The 16,782-nt window shown below is 52.4% G+C and overlaps 1 protein-coding gene across 3 annotated transcripts in view; it reads right to left on the bottom strand.

The window, feature by feature from the left end:
• The window catches only part of PLXNA2 (plexin A2), a 206,825-nt gene that overhangs the window by 109,701 nt on the left and 80,342 nt on the right, over nucleotides 1–16,782 (bottom strand). For all 3 annotated transcript variants that reach the window (XM_043568305.1, XM_043568307.1, XM_043568308.1), the window contains exon 4: nucleotides 2,040–2,174. In XM_043568305.1, the coding sequence (XP_043424240.1) occupies nucleotides 2,040–2,174 (135 nt within the window). The remainder of the gene's footprint in view (nucleotides 1–2,039; nucleotides 2,175–16,782) is intronic.

The raw sequence follows: 16,782 nt of genomic DNA, 5'->3' as shown, positions 1-16,782 counted from the left end.
AATTTCAGAAAGCATCCCATTCGAGAAACAGATATGCAGCCAAAATACGAGCCTTGGCATCCTCTTCGTTCCAGTAAGGTTGCATTGGTTCTTTCTACGCGCTGTCTATGCTTTTCCACTGCACTGCCTTAGGGACCCAGGAAGGAGCGTCTACCCAGAGCTAGCTGCCTGGTCCTTAGCCATACACAATGCCTTCTGCAAATACCACATCTATCATGGGTCTATTTGATCCCTCCGACCATCACTTTATCCACCTATCTATACTGCCACTGATCGATCCATCTGTCCCTCTGATTATTTTCCTGCCAAAGTGTCCAGAATGGTGTTCATCAAATGTTCCCAAACTGGGCAGTCCCATTTGGGAACTCGTTGCTATTTTCTTTTCGGTGTATATTGTTTGAATTTGCACGGGGGGGCAGCTACTGTTTTTGCTTAAGAAACAACCTTGTATCTACAAGTAGAGAACAGGAAGAAAAGGCAGAACATTTGTAGACTTCAATGGGATGTTCTAGATAACTGGCTACGTGTCTCCTTCCCTTTTTCTCCCCCGTCCCTTGTTAGACTGTAAGCAATGTGAGGGCAGCGGCCGAGGCCCATTCATTTGGAGGTTTTCCCAGCACACTGTTCCCAACCGATATGTCCCCAGTAACGGGTTTTGTTAGGGCTCGCAGACAGTTTTAGTAGAACGAGACATCAGCGTTTATTTCCAAGACCACTCTACCACTCTAGGTTAGGCAAAGCCTCCTCTAGCTCCACCAAGTTCCCATCTGCACCTGTTTATGCCTCAGCTGCAGGGGCCACATGAAAGGAGGTGAAAAGACAGGTGGGTTCAGGAGGACCTGGATGCAATGCATGCAATCTGCATATGATTTGTGGCATTTATTCCCAAGAAGCAATTTTCGAGTTAAAGCTGCATCACTGCCTCCCTTACGCTGTCATGTGCCCATTTTGTCTCTTCCTTCCTCCCTCCATTCCCCCCTCACCCCTGGATTCAGAATTCCTACATTCGAACAGAAAGGAGGAAAAGACAACGCTGGGAGAGGGGGTGCTCCTCAAGGACCCCTGGAAGTTTGGCCGAGTATTTTGGGAATGACAACCCCTCAAGAGCTGGAAGGCACCTTGTGAAAGCTCACTGGTCCTCCAGCCCAGCATCTTTTTCTTGCCTAAATCAGGGGCGTCAGCCAAGGCAGGTGCACAACACTTTTTCTGCTCTTCGGCCTTTATCTTACTTGTCGTGTTCAGGTCAATGCCAAGACCACTGCTCCTGCTGAACACCTGTACACCCACTGCCTGAACGAATGGAAGTAACCAGCCTTTCCCAAGAGTTCTGCTTTGCTTCCTGCGTCTGCATTGATTTGGGAATCCCAAATCCACCTTCTACCCTGTGTCCCTTGCCCATCACCACGGCTCTCCTGAATTTACCTTCTCTCTGCCCACACGTACTCAGAGCAAATACAATCCGGGGGGGAATAATGCTCCATCGGAGAAGGTGGGGAACCTACTCGATCGTTAGCCCGCAGAGGGTGGAAGTCTATTTCTCAGGCAGACTTCGGCTTCCCAGAGCTGGCCAGCTTCTACTGGCATCAGTCTGTGACTCAGGCCAAGATTTTTATCTCCTTCTGGGGCCCTATCTTGGGTCTGTCTCTCCCAGGATCAGGCCCAGCCAGGAGGCCTGGATTATTTACACTTCTTTGGCTCCCTTGAGCAGCAGACTCTGTGGGCCCGGGAGCTGTAAATCTACTGCTTAATCACACCAAGCTGCTCCAAGCAGTCTGGCCCGTTCTTGCGGGGCTGTTCATCACGCACCGAGACAGGGGCTGTGGCCTAGAGAGAAGCCTCCGGGAAGTGGCTGGCCCCAGCTGCTTCTCTCTGGCTCCCCGCAAAAGCCTCCAAGGACTCTGCCTCTCCCAGGACCCCCGAGCAGCAAGCCCAGACAGAGGGCTCTCTGGTTAGATGAAACAGCTTTTGAACAAAGGTCAGGCCACAGGTTATCAGTCGCTCCTGGGCTTTGCAAAGAAGGGCTGGGTGTCAGCACTTACCTGTCTCTCAGACATGATGTACAGGTAACGCTGATCAATGGAGAAGGCCATGTCCCGGAGGATGGGGCTCCCGTCTTTGAGCACAGAGACCATCTCATACTGGACCCCTCCATGGGGGGGACCATCGGCTCGAATCTACGAGAGAAATAATGCATCCTCAGCATCTGTACTCAGCGGTCCCCTACGGGACTAGAGCAGGTCGCTTTACAGAAGATATTTCCCAGCCCCCTCCCTGCCCCCGGTTGTGACTCTGAACCACACCAGGCTTCAGAGAAGGTAGAGGTGCTTCTCTGTTCAAACAGCCCGGCTTTCCCCGAGAGAAATACTTTCCCAAGTGGTTTGAGTGGACCACGTCTGGGATTTCTGATGGTGGGTTTATTTGCATGTGCATATGCGTCAGTAGGAGCGATTCTGAATATCCCAATGTGGTTATTTCTGCATGTGTCTACAGATATTTACAGCACTGATGGGTGTGCGTGTGCTGCCACACCCTTATTGGTGTTTGGGGTAAGACAGTCAACACCTGTTCACAGTGTTTCTGCCTCAGGCACGTAAGGAAGAACGGTAAAACACTCATATAAACTATCAAAAAGCTGGTCCTCAAGAGATGCAAGAATTTAGGATCTCGGGAAGGTCTTCCTTCCCCCAAACATATCCCCTGCTTGTGTACAAATTCACCCCGTGATTTGGGGGAGCCAGGAATCCGGGCTCAGACCGTCACAGCCCAGCTCTAGATAGTAAGTCAGAAAGGACTCGGATACCGTCTAGTCCACGGCTTCTCAGCCCTGCCTGCACACCGGAATCATCTGGGGAGTTTTAAAAGATACGAATGCCAGGGCAGGATCCATTAATCAGAACCTCTGCGAGTGGGGCCTGGGCATCTTCGTCGGGATTCAAAGCTCCCCCAGGCGAATCTGACGAACAGCCAGGGTCTAGAAGCCCTGATGTCGTCTGCTGGTTTTCAAGCCACCATGCTTTGAGAATCACCTGGGGGGCTGCATGGCTGAGCCGCCCCCAGAGTTTCGGATTCAGTGGAAATGAGGCCTGAGGTTTTTTTCACTTCTCACAAATTCCCAGGTGATGTGGGTGCGGCTGGCCTGGGGGTTCGCGAGGGATAGTCTAAGTTCCGTGCAGAATTCTGAGACTCGGTAGAAGATGGTCTCTGAGGTCATATAAAAAAGCTCGTGTCTAGGAGTCCTCAGTGTGAATATGTTCCTGCATTTCAGATTTCTTGATCTCAACACAGCAGCTGCCTATTTTTAAAAAAATGTTTATTTATTTTGAGAGAGAGAGAGAGAGAGAGAGCACTTGTGTGAGCACATGAGTGGGGGAGTGGTAGAGAGAGGGGAAGAGGGAGAATCCCAAGCAGGCTCCGAGCTGCTCACGAACCATGCGATCATGAACTGAGACGAAATCAAGAGGCAGATGCTTAACTGACTGAGCCACCCAGGTGCCCCAGCAGCTGACTGTTAACCAATAATCCCTACCTTGGCTTGTTTTCTCTGTCTCTCTGCCCATCGAAACCCCGACCAGCTCGAGCCCTACCTCCTTCGTGAAGCCTTCCTTGATTTCCCCTCCACAATAATTACTCATCACCCTGATGCCTTTTTTTTTTTTTTTTTTTTGCCACTAGACATTTTGTCTTAGGATTATAATCAATTGATTTGTTCACTGCATATGGACTGGCTAACATCTATTGACTACCTACTCAAATCGTTCTCTCATTGCTTCACATGTGCCTAAGCCTGTCAACATTTTGAAGGCAAGGATGTGTCCTCTCTTTCTCTAAGAACCCTCTGAGCACTAGATTGGGGCTGGGAACATAGCTGGTGATGGATAAAAGGGGATGCTTGAGAAATACTTTTGAAAGGACGTGAAGCAGGTGATAAAGGACTGTGGCCTCTAGCACCAAATCAAAGTGAGGTCAAAAGGCATTTTCTCTGTAAGGTTTTAAGATTCAGGCTTCCCCTCCGCATTCCGTCTGGTTTTTCTCTTGTACTCGTAACCATGCCCTTCCCTCTGCCCATCTCTCCCACCGCACCAGGAGCTCCTGAGGACAAGGACCACGACTTTTTCATCCCAAGGGCCAAGTTTGGTGCCTGACGCCACAATAAACTCTCCTTTGCCCTTTTTCTGCCTTGCTCGTGGCTTCCTGCGTCCAGAGCTGGGGCATGTGCAACTGTCACTAAAGCCCCTCCTTCCATGAGGGGCTTGGGGGTCATTGAATTCACTCTCATAGACTGGAGGAGGACTCTGGGGTCAGCAATGAGGTCACGAGGCTGAGGCGACCACCCTCTACCCCAGTGCAAATCTCATAGTGGATTCACTCAGAGGGAAGGGTCTCTTTCTGGGCAAATGGCCCACAGTGAAAAAGGTTCCCCTTGGTATCTGAAGCAGCATTCTCTGTTAAATGGACAGATCCGAGATTTCCTCGAGATCCTCCCAGGAATGTAGTAGCTTTTAGTCACAACAGTACTCAGGCTATTTCAGAAAGTAAAGAGAAGATGGGATAGTTGTGACTTCTGGCTGGCTTGACCTCAGTTTTCTGTCTCCATCATACAGGGAGCTCAGGCCCTGTTTGTTCGAAGGGCCAATGGCCCAGGGGTTGTCACCACCCTCCCTATGATAGCTGCTCTTCTCCAGGGAGATTTAAGCCTCCTCAAGGTGCCGGCCCATTCCCGGGAGCTGTGGAACCAGTACCCTCCTCCCTCAGGCCTGGTCCAGGATCTCTCCCTGCCTGGGGAGGCTAGTTAACCTTCCGCCAGCTGGGGCAGCCTCCTTCCCGTGAGCCTGGGCACCTGCCTGCAATCCCGGCAGGGCCTGCACACAAAGTCAGAAGGAGGAACGCCACACGTCTGGCCTTCCCCCCTGTGGTCCCTGGGACTAGATGGTACCCATGGCCGGGTGGGAGCTGGAACTGAGCCAAAGACAACTTATCATCACACACTCTGCTGCATCCCAGTTAGGACCAATCCCAGCCGTTAACTGTCTCCTGAATCAGAGATCTAAGCAGGTTGTTTTTTTTTTTTTCTTTTTTCCATCTGCAACCCCAATCTTTTCGTAAAGCAGTTGAAGCCAGAATCAAACCTACATAACTCTGAAACGTCAAAGCCGAAAGCAAACCAGAACAGAAAATGTTCTTGGTGCTGAACCTGAACTAAGCTATCCTATTTCATTCAGTCGAGATCCCTGGAGGGAAGAGCACTATTGCCCAAGAAGTCGGTGCCTCCCCACTTACTCCCTCACCCCATGCTATCTGCCTCGGGCTTGCTACCCGCCGAGATACCTACAGGAGGGCAGAGAAGATGGAGAATGGGGCCAGGAGGCCAGGGGGTCACAGGGCTCGGGGTGAGGATAGGGGCCGGCAGGCAGGTGGCAGAGGAGAGAACTTTCCCCTCCCTAACGCCCCGTGCTCCCTTCTGGGCAACGCACCGAAGCGGACAGACGAACCCAGAGCAGGGTTCCTGGGTTTCTCTTGTGACTCTGCTCAGGCCTGGGCTTGACTTCTGCCTAATGGTACAATTTGAGTCTAGGTACCTCACCTGAGCCTCGGGTTTCCTTTCTGGGTAACAGGCAGAGGTGGTCTGCTCAGTGCCTCCCACAGGACAATCACGGTAGAAAGCGCTGGAACTGTAAGGACGTTGGAGCCCCCCTCCCCTAAGCTCTTGGGTTCCAGGCACACAGCTAGCCAGCAGCAGAACCGGGGCTCCAACTGGCTACAGCTGGGGTGAGCCAGAGGAGAGCACCAGGCCGATGCAGACAACGCCCCGTGACTACTGATGGGGGGACGAGGTCCCTGCTGCAGTTCAGGCACACGATTTCCCGGACTGCTCTGCTTTGGATCGGAAGTTCTGAGTTCAAGGTTGTCTCTGTCCTCGCCAGACACAGGATGGTAGTGGTGAGGCGACCGTCAGGGAGTCCCGAACAAAGGTGGGATTTTCAAATCTGGCTACGCGAGTCTAGCCTGTGGCGTCCCAGACTAACTCCACTGCTGTGACACCGTTTTGAACTTTGAGGCTTGTGTCCCCGGGGCCAGGTTTCAGTGACCACAAGGACAACAACAGACCGAAACAGGTCACAAACCAGCCCAAGGGAAGGGCGTTGCCAGCCCAAGCTGCACAGGGCCCGGGACACCCATTCAGGTGGGTGAGGAGGTGGGGCAGAGGAGGGAGGTGTCGCATGCGGGGACAAGCGAGTCACTCGACTCTGTCCTTCTAGTTGGGCTCCCCCTCTCCTGAGAGGGCTAGGCCTCAGTGGACCAGGGGCGCCGGGGTGGCTCTGTCAGTTAAGCATCCGACTTCAGCTCAGGTCATGATCTCACAGTCTGTGAGTTCGAGCCCCGCGTCGGGCTCCGACTGTAGAAAGAGTGGCCACAGGACACTCCAGCCTCCTTCTCAGGACGATTTTGCTTCATGGTTCAATATGGCCCTGCTTGGAGGCGGTAGCATAGACGTGGTGAATTTTCAGAAGGCCCCGTTGGCCTCGAGAACTGAATAGTTAGTATCTACCCTGCCATCACTTGCCCCATGTGCTCAGTGCTGTTGAAAGTACTTAACAAAAATCAACTCTCTTCTCCTCACAGGAACCCCCTGAGGTAAATGTTATTGTTATTCCATTTTACAGATAGGAAATTTGAGGCCTGGGAGAACTGGGCGGCTCGCCCGAGATCACACAGCTGAAGGGTGGCAGAGCTGGGATTCCCACACAGAGCCCGATTTCTCGGACGCTCCGTGACCCCCTGAAGAGAGGCTAATGACAGGCACCCAGAGCTGTTCATGGCCGCCAAGACCCAAACAGGTGGGAAGACGGAAAGTCCAAGTTCTGACCTCACCCGCTCTTCCTCTTCCGGACCCCAAGGCCCAAGTGGGGCAGTCACCCACTTCCGGGAGTCAACAATCAACAGAACTTAATTTTGAGGGACCTTGGTTGTGGGGGGACGCAGTCCGTTTATCAGGGTGGGCTCTGGGACAGGAGGATGTGAGGTGGAATCAGGGGAGAGTGACTGCCTGGTCCCCTAGGTGGGAGGGGCCTCTGTGAGAGGAGAGGGAAATAGTAATCTATTAGCACCTTCCTTTAAACCACATCGAGGCCTGTGCAGAAATTAATGACCGCCTCTTTACTTGAACATCCAATTCAAATCAGCATATCCAGTTCCAATTAACTAGCTTTTATCTGTAGGCCCCTCCAAACCCTTTTTCTCGTGCATCGTTAGTCCTAAATCATGGAGCCCTAGCTTGGGATCTGTCACTCTTAAGAGCACTTTATTCATAGTCCTAGTAATGTAAGTGGTAATAGATTGTATACATGTATGTATGTATGTATGTACGTATGTATGTATTCTGGCAAGAGCCACTGGAATCGGGAATCTTCTTTTTCTGGGGCCTTGCAGTGGGAAACAGATTGGTTTTGAGAGCCATCGCCATGCAGGGGGAGTTCATGTCTGGAGGGTTGGGACCTAATCCCAACGTTCTCATTAATTGGTTCTGTGACTGCAGGCAAGTCACTTCCCTTGTTTGTGCAGTGGTTTCTGTAGCTGCCAAATAAGGTGGGAACTCCTGTCCTTATGAGCACAGAAGGGATGGAGAATACAATGAGTTATTAGCTATATGAATTTCAGTCCCGTCCAATATCCGTTTATTACATGCCTGCCATGAGCCAGGCCCACGCTTCGCGTCGGGGACACCGAGGGAAAGGGTCCCCCGAGGAAGCCCGAGGAGGAGCTGGGAATTGACACGCGGGCTGCCCCTTGTGGCAGAGCTTGCATGGAGATCCCAGGGAGGCCAACACGGAGGTGGGGCCCGAGGGAGGCCCAGAGAGGGAGGCTTCCCGGGGAAGGTGACGCCTAAATGGACAGACAGGCGTGGAAATGTGAGTTCTCTGGCTAACTCAGAGTGTGACGTCAGTAGACGAGTGTGATTGTTATGTCTGAGCCGGGATTTCTTGGTCTCTCAGACCTGAGCGCTTGGAGAGGATAAGACTTCTGATGTGCCTTTACTGAGGGCTCGACAAGAATTTCAGTAGGTCTGGTCACTTTATGTCCTAAAATTCACTTTGGAAGAGGCCTTTATTACCTGATTTTATCTGTGCCCCGGGACTCAGGGCTCCCGTGGTATATAAACGTGTGTGCGTGTGTGTTTGCACGTGCGTGTGCCCGTGCGCGCGCGCACACACGTAGACTTTTACAGGGGGGAAAGGTGAGGCGGGGCTGGTGCTGCTCAGACTGATCTTGGGGTGAGTTAGTGAACGAGCGTATCCACAGTGCGCATTTAGTGCTGCGCGGGAGAAGATTCAAGCTGGAGTTTATTTTTGTAGAGCTTCATGACCCAAATTATTTATAGATTGAAGTCTTTGGTAAATTCAGTCTCTGAGATTCTTCTTCCCTCTATCCTGCTTATACACATGCACATGCACACGCGCGTGCACACACACGCACGCGCACACACGCCTTCCAGGGCGCTTCTGTCTCCCTCTCCGCCAGAGCTGTGCAAGTGTTAACTAACCATCCAGAGTCACAGCCCAGCAGGCCGAGGATCCCCGGAGGACAGATGGGAGCCTGGCCCTAAATGCTTGGACAATTGGAGAGGGACACAGGAGCCGGGAAAACTCAGGCTGTGGGCTGCAATAAAGCAGGAGAGCAGAGGAAGAGGGGAGACAAGGCCAAGGATTCCTCCCGTCCCTGAAAAGGAAGGAGGTCACTGAGATATGCTAACCTTTGAGAATTTTGCCCCCGTCAGTGCATGTGCATAGACACACGCCCACACACACGCACACACACGCACGCACACACACACACACACACACACACACTCACACAGCCTCCCACACATATGCAGATGTTTCCAGCATTGGTCCCCAGTGAGTTGTCGGTCAATCACTGGGGCTTTGACACTGGAGATTGACATTTCCATGTACAATTATTTCTATTTCTGTGCATGTTAGGAATCTGCCCTAGATATTAAACTGGGGGGTGGATGAGCTAGCACAGGGGTTCACGCAGCTTGAGGCTCCTGCATTTCTTCCTCATGGAAAGCTAAGCCATGGAGGGCTTTCTCCTGGAATGTGAGGAGGGGGTCCCAGGAGAAACCATTGGTTCTCTGGACTTCTGCATCTTCTAACAGTGAGAATTAAGAGCCTGGCTTATGATCAATGATGGAGTGAATATTTCTTGAGCACTTGCTATAAGTAAAGTGTTCAAAGATGAGGTTGAGGAGGTTGGCTGGAGTGAGGGCCTTTCTTCCCCCAAATTGTGGCTTCCTTGTGCCTCATCAGCCAGGGGTAGATGGCCAGGTGACCAGTGATCCATGTGGCTCGCAGAACTGAGAGGAGCTGCCTCTGTTCCAGACCTTCCTGTGGTTCATAACCAACTGCATTTCACAAGGGCACCGGCTTCCCTATTCCAGGGGCCTCTCCCTTTATGACTCAGCAGAGAGTGACATGGAGATCTAGAAGCCAAAGAATCCAGTCTCTTGGTTCTAACTTTGTCAGGGGGAGTTCTGAGCTGCCAGGCCCAGGATGGGGCAAGAGCTCATAGAGGTGAATACACTGGGCAGTTCAGGGCGCAGGGCTCTGGCCTTGGACCAGCCCCACCTTTCAACCCTGCTTCAGCTCTGAAACTTGGGCCAGGCAGGAGGACCCAGGAACCAGATGAAGTTGTCGGGGGGCAGCGGAAGCATTGGATTGTTCTGGGAAACAATAAGATAAACACTGGCGAGGGCCAACAGCAGCATTAAGTGGCCTCAGATGAAATGACATCACACAGCAGCAAAGCAGTAATTCACAGGGAGCACACGGAGTTGGGGGGGGGTAGCATTGAGGGGTGGGGGGGAAGAATGAATAAGGAATAATGAGCAACCTCTGTCAAAGAGAAATCTCCATTTACCCAAAGCTCTAGCGACTTGGGGCTCTCAGGATTTCCATTCAAGTCACGGCACACAGGTTCCTTGCCTGGGGACCCCAGCCTGTTTCAGGATAGCAACTAACCTCTTAGGCTGTCTGGACTGGAATGACTTTCTAAGTCTAAGGCACCCCTGAGGGCCCACGTGGAGGGTGGTCCGGGCTTCCTCACCAAGCTCTGGAACCAGGTTCAGTGACAATCAGGCACAGGGACACCCAGGTTAAGTACTTGGGAAATGCTCAGCCCCACCCCACTGGGACTGGACACACCGGGGTCCAGAATCCAACATCTCCCTCTACCAATGTAGTTTAATGTATTTATCCAGCGTCCATGGAACGTGCCAGCCTGCGTGCAAAAGGTTGGAGACGTAAACACGAACGATCTTGAAAACTATGAGGCTGGCCTCCCCATTTCACAGAATCAGAAACGTTACGAGTCTAGAACAAGTTAGTGGCAGAGCCAAGCTCAAAGCTGAGTCTGCCTGACTCCAAAGCCTGTACTCTGTCTCTTTCATTCAGTTCCCTCTGGGGCCTCGCTCTTCCCTAAGTCAAACAAGAGGACAATGCCTGCCCTGGTACTAAAAATTACATCCCAAAAGTGCTCGCTGCCCCTGGAGATAAGTCCTGGGGAACAAAATAGATCATATAGCTGTCTCCTCCAGGGTGACAAAGAAGGCCACCTGCAGTCTGGAAAAAGAGCAAAGGGTGGGGCGCTTAAGAGGGTTATTACCCTCTTTAATTAACTCATTCTTTTCAATGGCCTAAAATTGCCCTGCATTTTATAATCTGGAACAGTAATCTCTTGCTTTCATTAACACCGAGGGTGACATTTCAAGCTGCAAGGATGGGAAGGGAGGTCTAGACTTGTGAGTGCGGCTATCTGACACTGGGCTTGCGCCTAAACGCAGAAGGCTTCCTGAGCTTTTAAAAGGAAGAGTCATTTAGAAAATGCATGTGGCGGGGCGCCTGGGTGGCGCAGTCGGTTAAGCGTCCGACTTCAGCTCAGGTCACGATCTCGCCGTCCGTGAGTTCGAGCCCCGCGTCAGGCTCTGGGCTGATGGCTCAGAGCCTGGAGCCTGTTTCCGATTCTGTGTCTCCCTCTCTCTCTGCCCCTCCCCCGTTCATGCTCTGTCTCTCTCTGTCCCAAAAATAAATAAACGTGGAAAAAAAAAATTAAAAAAAAAAAAAAAAGAAAATGCATGTGGCCCGCGTACACGCTGGTGCAGAAAGTGTGCGGTAACGGGGAGGAATGAGGAGCCCACGCGTGTCACTGTATTTCTCTTCCCTTTGCCAACGGGCAAGGTCTGAGTCTTTAGTGCCTCTTATCTGTGCTACTGCAATAACCTGAGAAATCTCCCTGCCTCCAGCAGATTCCCGCTCTAATCTGTTCTACCAATACCGCCAGATTAATCTTCTTAAAACACTTATTTGATCCTGCCTTTTCTGTATGCAAAATCCTTAAGTTTCAGGTGTTTGTAATTTTCTTTCTCTTGCTTATCTCACTCCTAATTTTTTTTTTTTTTTTTACGGTGAACACAGACTACTTTTGGAATATGAAAAAAAGCGCAAAGCATCGCCTGCACCCACGCACGTACGCACAAGGCACCTTTGATTGCCCCCCGCTGACGGTTTAGAAAAGTTCACGTCCCTTAACTGTCATTCAGGGGTCTAGCTCACATGGCCTTATGCCCATTTTCCAGTTATGTCTCCGGGTTTTTGGTCTTCGTGCCTTTGCTTGGCAATTTATTGTCCTTCCCAGATCCTGACCATCCTTCAGGGCCCAATCCAAATGCCACCTCCTCTAAGAAGCCCATCCTGAGCTCCCCTTTGAACTCCCGTGGTCCCTGGCGCGTCGCTTGGCAGTTACTTGTGAACACACGCGGTTATGGTTCCTAAGGTTGTAAGTTTCTAGAAAACAGGCACTGGTACAGCTTCCTACGCCTTCCTGCATTCAGTACTACTGACACATAGTAGGGCTTCAATCACACCCCGCGATGGGATGAAAGAATCCCTGTTACTGAAACTGGGTAGGAACAGAACACTAGGCATAGGCACAGCTCACGTGGACGTAACCCCCGTCATTGTTAGACGTTGTGCTCAGGGGGCTCTCTCCATACTCTCTCATTAATTCTTCACAACAATCCTATTATTCCTCCGGTATCGAGGAAGAAACAGAGGCACAGAGGCGGGAGGTAATCTCAGTGTCACGTAGCTGGTGGGCAGAAGAGCCACGATCTCACATCTGAGAGGCCTTCACGTTTCTAGGCCCCTGTTTTCCCATCTCTGGAAAAGAAGGGGGAGAGAAAGAGAGGCTCTTGCTTTACACATCCTCCCTCCGCCCTCCGCCCAATCTTCCGGAACCCGACGCATAAACACGTTGGACACATCTGCTTGTGTTGACACGATCTTTCTGGCTCCCCATTGGGCTGCTAAGAGCTCTTGGGAGGAAAGCGCTACAACCGTTCAAGATGCTGGGTGGCTACTCTGGAGCTCAGCTGGCTCAACGCTGGCTCAATGGCAGGTAGAAAGCAAGGGTTAAAGTTGCAGAGGTGGGCTCAGAGTTGGGGGCCGAGAAATAGCGGAGGAGGAGGAGGAGGAGGAGGAGGAGGAGGAGGAGGGAAGTGAGGCCAGAAGGCCTCCACCCCCCGGAATCCTGAGACAGCAGAGCAGGTACCCCTGTGCTAGGCATGTCTGAGTTCCCCGCAGAGCCCAAGGGCAGGACGGACAGCTGGGGGAAGGTCTGGCTCTTTTAAAAGATTCTGTTTGACTAGCTGTCTTCTTCACACCTTTCCCCATCCCCCCGCCCCTCCCAGGAGAGGGACTTTAATAATGAGCTGCTTCATGACAACAGACCCCTAATTAATTCATTGCTATTCTTCTGGGGCCAGATCATTCTAATCAAGGTGGGGAGGGGTGGGGGCTGCCTCCGACTCCAGCTCCGCTCCCTGACATCGCTGCCCCGAGGTCCTTTCCGGTCACCTTGTTCCCTTTAACCAGACACCTGCTTCTCCTCGATGCCCGGCCCCTCCTTGCGTGGACGCCCCGCAGCTGCCGGGCACCGTGCCAGCGCGCAGACCCCGCTGGGGGCCGGCTAAGAGGGCACAGCTGGTGCCAGGGTCTCACTGGGGAGGGGGAAGGAGGGAAGAGGCGCCCGGTCTTGGGAGGAGCGAACTTTGTACTGCCTTGCTCTGAGCATCGGCAGAGTACCCAGTGGACCCGGGGTCAGCAGAGTCCTTCTCCGCCCTCCCCGCCTCCTCCGCGGCCCAGGGTGCCCTGTGTGCTGCCGGACTGGGGACAGCCGACATCGCCTCCTCCAGGGAGCGGCGGCATTTCAGCAGCCGATGGAATCCTTTGCAGGAGGCTGTGGGCGGACGACTGCAACCAAGACGGACGGCAACTACTCTGGGGACATTTGGGAACAAAACAACCTTACTCCCCGCCCCCACCATAAAGCCAGATCACACGTGGAGATGATGGAAATGAGAGAGCACATGGGTCTGGTCTCCAGCAGCCTCTTAGGTTTCGCGGTTTCCCTTCTCAGTCTTTCAAGCCCCACACTTGGACCTTCCCTGCTGATAGGTGTTGACTGTCCAGTCAGGGCTGGCGTCCTAACTCGCTGGGGGGGAGGTCACGGGGGGGGGGGGACACTCAGCCGAGGGAGTTAATTCGCACTTTCCTCATCTGCAAAACTGGCAGGAACAGTACTGCCTAGTGACGAGGCTGGAGGCTGCCGTGGGGACAGATTAGATAAGGGATGTGAGAGCATCTGGGACACTGAAAAGGGCTGCAGGGAGGTGAGGACTTTTTGATGGATTTTCTTTTGATCCATAGACTTGGGTGGGACCAGGCTGAGGAGGAAAATTGGGCAGGGAGGAAATTCTTCAAGCGCCTACTGGGGTAAGGGCTCACCACCCCCCTTCTGTCCTTTCCAAGGGAGCAGGCTAGGGGGGAGGAGGAGGAGGGGGTGGGGAGGACGGAGGTGGGGCAGGAGGAGGAGAGGGAGGAGAAGAGAAAGGAGGAGGGCAGGGAAGAGGAGGGGGAGGGGAAGGAAGAGGGGGGGGAGGAGGAGGAGAAGAGGAGAGGAGGAAGAAGGAAGGGGGGAGGAAGAAAGGGAGGAGGAGGGGGACGAGGGGGAGGAGGAGCAGAAGGAAGTGGGGGAAGAGGAAGGGAAAGAGGAGGAAGAGGGGGAGGGGAGGAAGGGAGGAGGGGAGGAGGAGGAGAGGGAGGAGGAGAGGAGGGAGCAGCAGGAGCACGGAGCAGGAGCCCTGTGCATCATGGGAGCCTGTGGCCGGCTTTGAAGGCAGCCTGTGAGCGAGGAAGGATGGTTTTGCTAGGGTCTCCACAGGACCTGCGCTGGGGACAGAGGGCTGAGGCCACTGGGGCCAAAGGGATGGTGGTTTCCGATGCAAACCCTTTTTCCTTGGTGCGAAGGAGAAAAGTGAGGGGGAGGCTCCAGGCTTTTCCCCACAGAGAGAAGGCCGCTGGGGCAGAACTACCCACTTCTAATCTGCTCCTTACAAAGAGCTGGAAGGAGCTACAGCTTAGCTTTTGTACAGAGTACTAAAGCATCCCCCTCTTCTGCCCCTCCCACACCCCCACTCCTCTCTATTTTTTTCTCTTAAAAGAGCGCTCCACCTCTCCAGGGACTGGAATCATTAACCGAACAGCACTTCGCCTCTCATAGCTTTTGACAATTTGGCAGTGAGCTGGAAAGCACAGAGAAACTGCAAAGCAGCGGGCAGGAGAGAGGGTGGGCGAGAGGGGTGTGTCCGAAGGCCTGGCCTGGTGTGGTCCTGGACCCTGGATTGCTACCTGGATGCCCTTTACCTGCCTCTCTCTTCCCCGCCCCTGCTCCGTGGCTCGGGGGAGTTCTGGGTCCCCAGCTGCCAGGGAGGTGTGGTGGGGCGAGTGGGGAGCTTCCCACGGCTTCCTAGCCTCACCCCCTTTTGCCGTCACCTAGAGGCTGCTGGGGGTGAGCTGACATCCAGTCGGGACCAGGGAGGACTTCAGGAGCGGAAGGAGTTAATGCTCCTCATTTTGCTTGAGCCCTGAGGTTCCCCACGACAAGCAGAGGAGGGGCACCTGAGGGCCGGGCAAGGAAGGAAGGACGCACCTAAACAGTGACCCTACAAGGTCCCAAAACCCAACCCTGGGCGTTTCCAAAGAGGATAAAGGAAGAGAGAAAAGAGGGGCACGGATTTCCCAGTCAAGCTGCAGCCGAAGCAGGGCAAAGAGAGGGAGAATTCTGGGGCCTCCTGAGAAGGAACCCGGGTGGGAGCATAGGCAGAATTGGCTTCGGACAGTCCCACCCATTAGGAAGCCGATGGTTCCGAGGGCGTTTCTCAGAAGGGCCCGTGGGTCCCCAGGCACCCTGGCAGGGATCAGAGAACTCCTTGTCTTCTCCTGGTCTTGCTCATGGCTCCTCTCCCCACACCAGGAATCTAGCCTTCTTTAGTAATTCTAGAATGGAGTAGAGTTACCACGGACTGAGCACATACTCCGTGTTGAGCAGGGCACCAGGTGCCTTATAGAAAATATCTAATTTCATCTCCACAACCCATCTCGCCGATGAGGAAACTGGGGCTCAGAGAGGTTAGGCAGCTTGCCTTAGGTCACAATAAGTGGTAGAGAGAGATCTGAGCCTGGGCCACTTTGATTATGCAATCTTTTATTAAGCCACATGCTTCCTGAAAATGCACTCACCTTTGTCTTGTGTGTGATGTTACCATCTTCCTGTCTATCATTTTAATGCTCTTATTCTGCTGTCTGAGCCCTTGTGCAAGTGCCAACAAAAATTATAAATTCCCAGATGTAGAAGCTGAATCTCTACAGTTCATTTTATTCAACTTTTAGCAGAGTGCCAAGCACAGTGGGGTGCTTAAAAAATCGCATTCTATCCTTGAATCAAGTTGCAGCATTAGAGAGCCACCACCTTGGACTACAAAAGCTTAACCAGCAAGCTTCACTTTCCCAAATGGCCTTATCTACCTTCTTTTTCTTGTTGGTTCCTCCATGAGAGGAATTCATGGGATACCGATTGTTACATGCATGTTGCAGCCTTAGCACATTAGCGGGAGTTAATGCCCGAAATTGTCATATAAAAGACACTTCTGATTTTGATGTCAAACTTCTGTCCTGGTTTATGTACCTGGTCTCACATGATAAATCATTTATAGAAGGTAATGGCTGGGAATCGTCTCTCCCGAAAAATAGGTTTACTTCTTTCTATCTGAGGGGAAGGATTTCTAGTTCATCCCGTTTCCCTTTTGGATTTGGCTACCAGGATCCTCAGGCCAAATCTGGTGCTGGGTCCTGCTGCTTATATTTGCTTTATGGTTAGCCCACTTATTTCCACTCCCCTCACATGATGTGGATTTTTCTGGTTCCATGCTAGTTTTCATTACATATGTTTGCCAAGTTGTTGATTGTAAGTTACCTAATTCCTCATTTGGAAAGAAGAGGGATGGGAATACATACAAATAGTTGTACTCACACACTCACACGCTCTGTTTACACCATATACGTTTGCACTCTGTTGTTCGTTGCCGCGATACGTTCTCAGTCTCTGCACTGTGTGCTCATCTCCTCTCTCTGCGGGTAGGAGTTGTGCCCTCTGAGCGAGGGCCTGGACCACTCCTACGGTGGTTTAAGGACAGGTGACGTCACATGGGAGGAGAGGGAAGAGGTAGGGAGATGCCACTAAAAACCCAGAGACTGATTTGAAGTTGCATGATGCCATGCTACTTACAATGGGTCTTGCCCACAGCAACGTCCTCTATTTGCAAAATGGAAGAATGAGGAAATAAATGAGCGAGTGAGTGTTCCTGAGCCAGGAGATTCTCTCGCGTAG

Source organism: Prionailurus bengalensis, chromosome E4 (genome assembly GCF_016509475.1).
Source record: "Prionailurus bengalensis isolate Pbe53 chromosome E4, Fcat_Pben_1.1_paternal_pri, whole genome shotgun sequence".
NCBI lineage: Eukaryota > Metazoa > Chordata > Mammalia > Carnivora > Felidae > Prionailurus > Prionailurus bengalensis.
The sequence above is the reverse complement of the archived record's forward strand: the minus strand, read 5'-3'. Positions and strand labels throughout refer to the sequence as shown.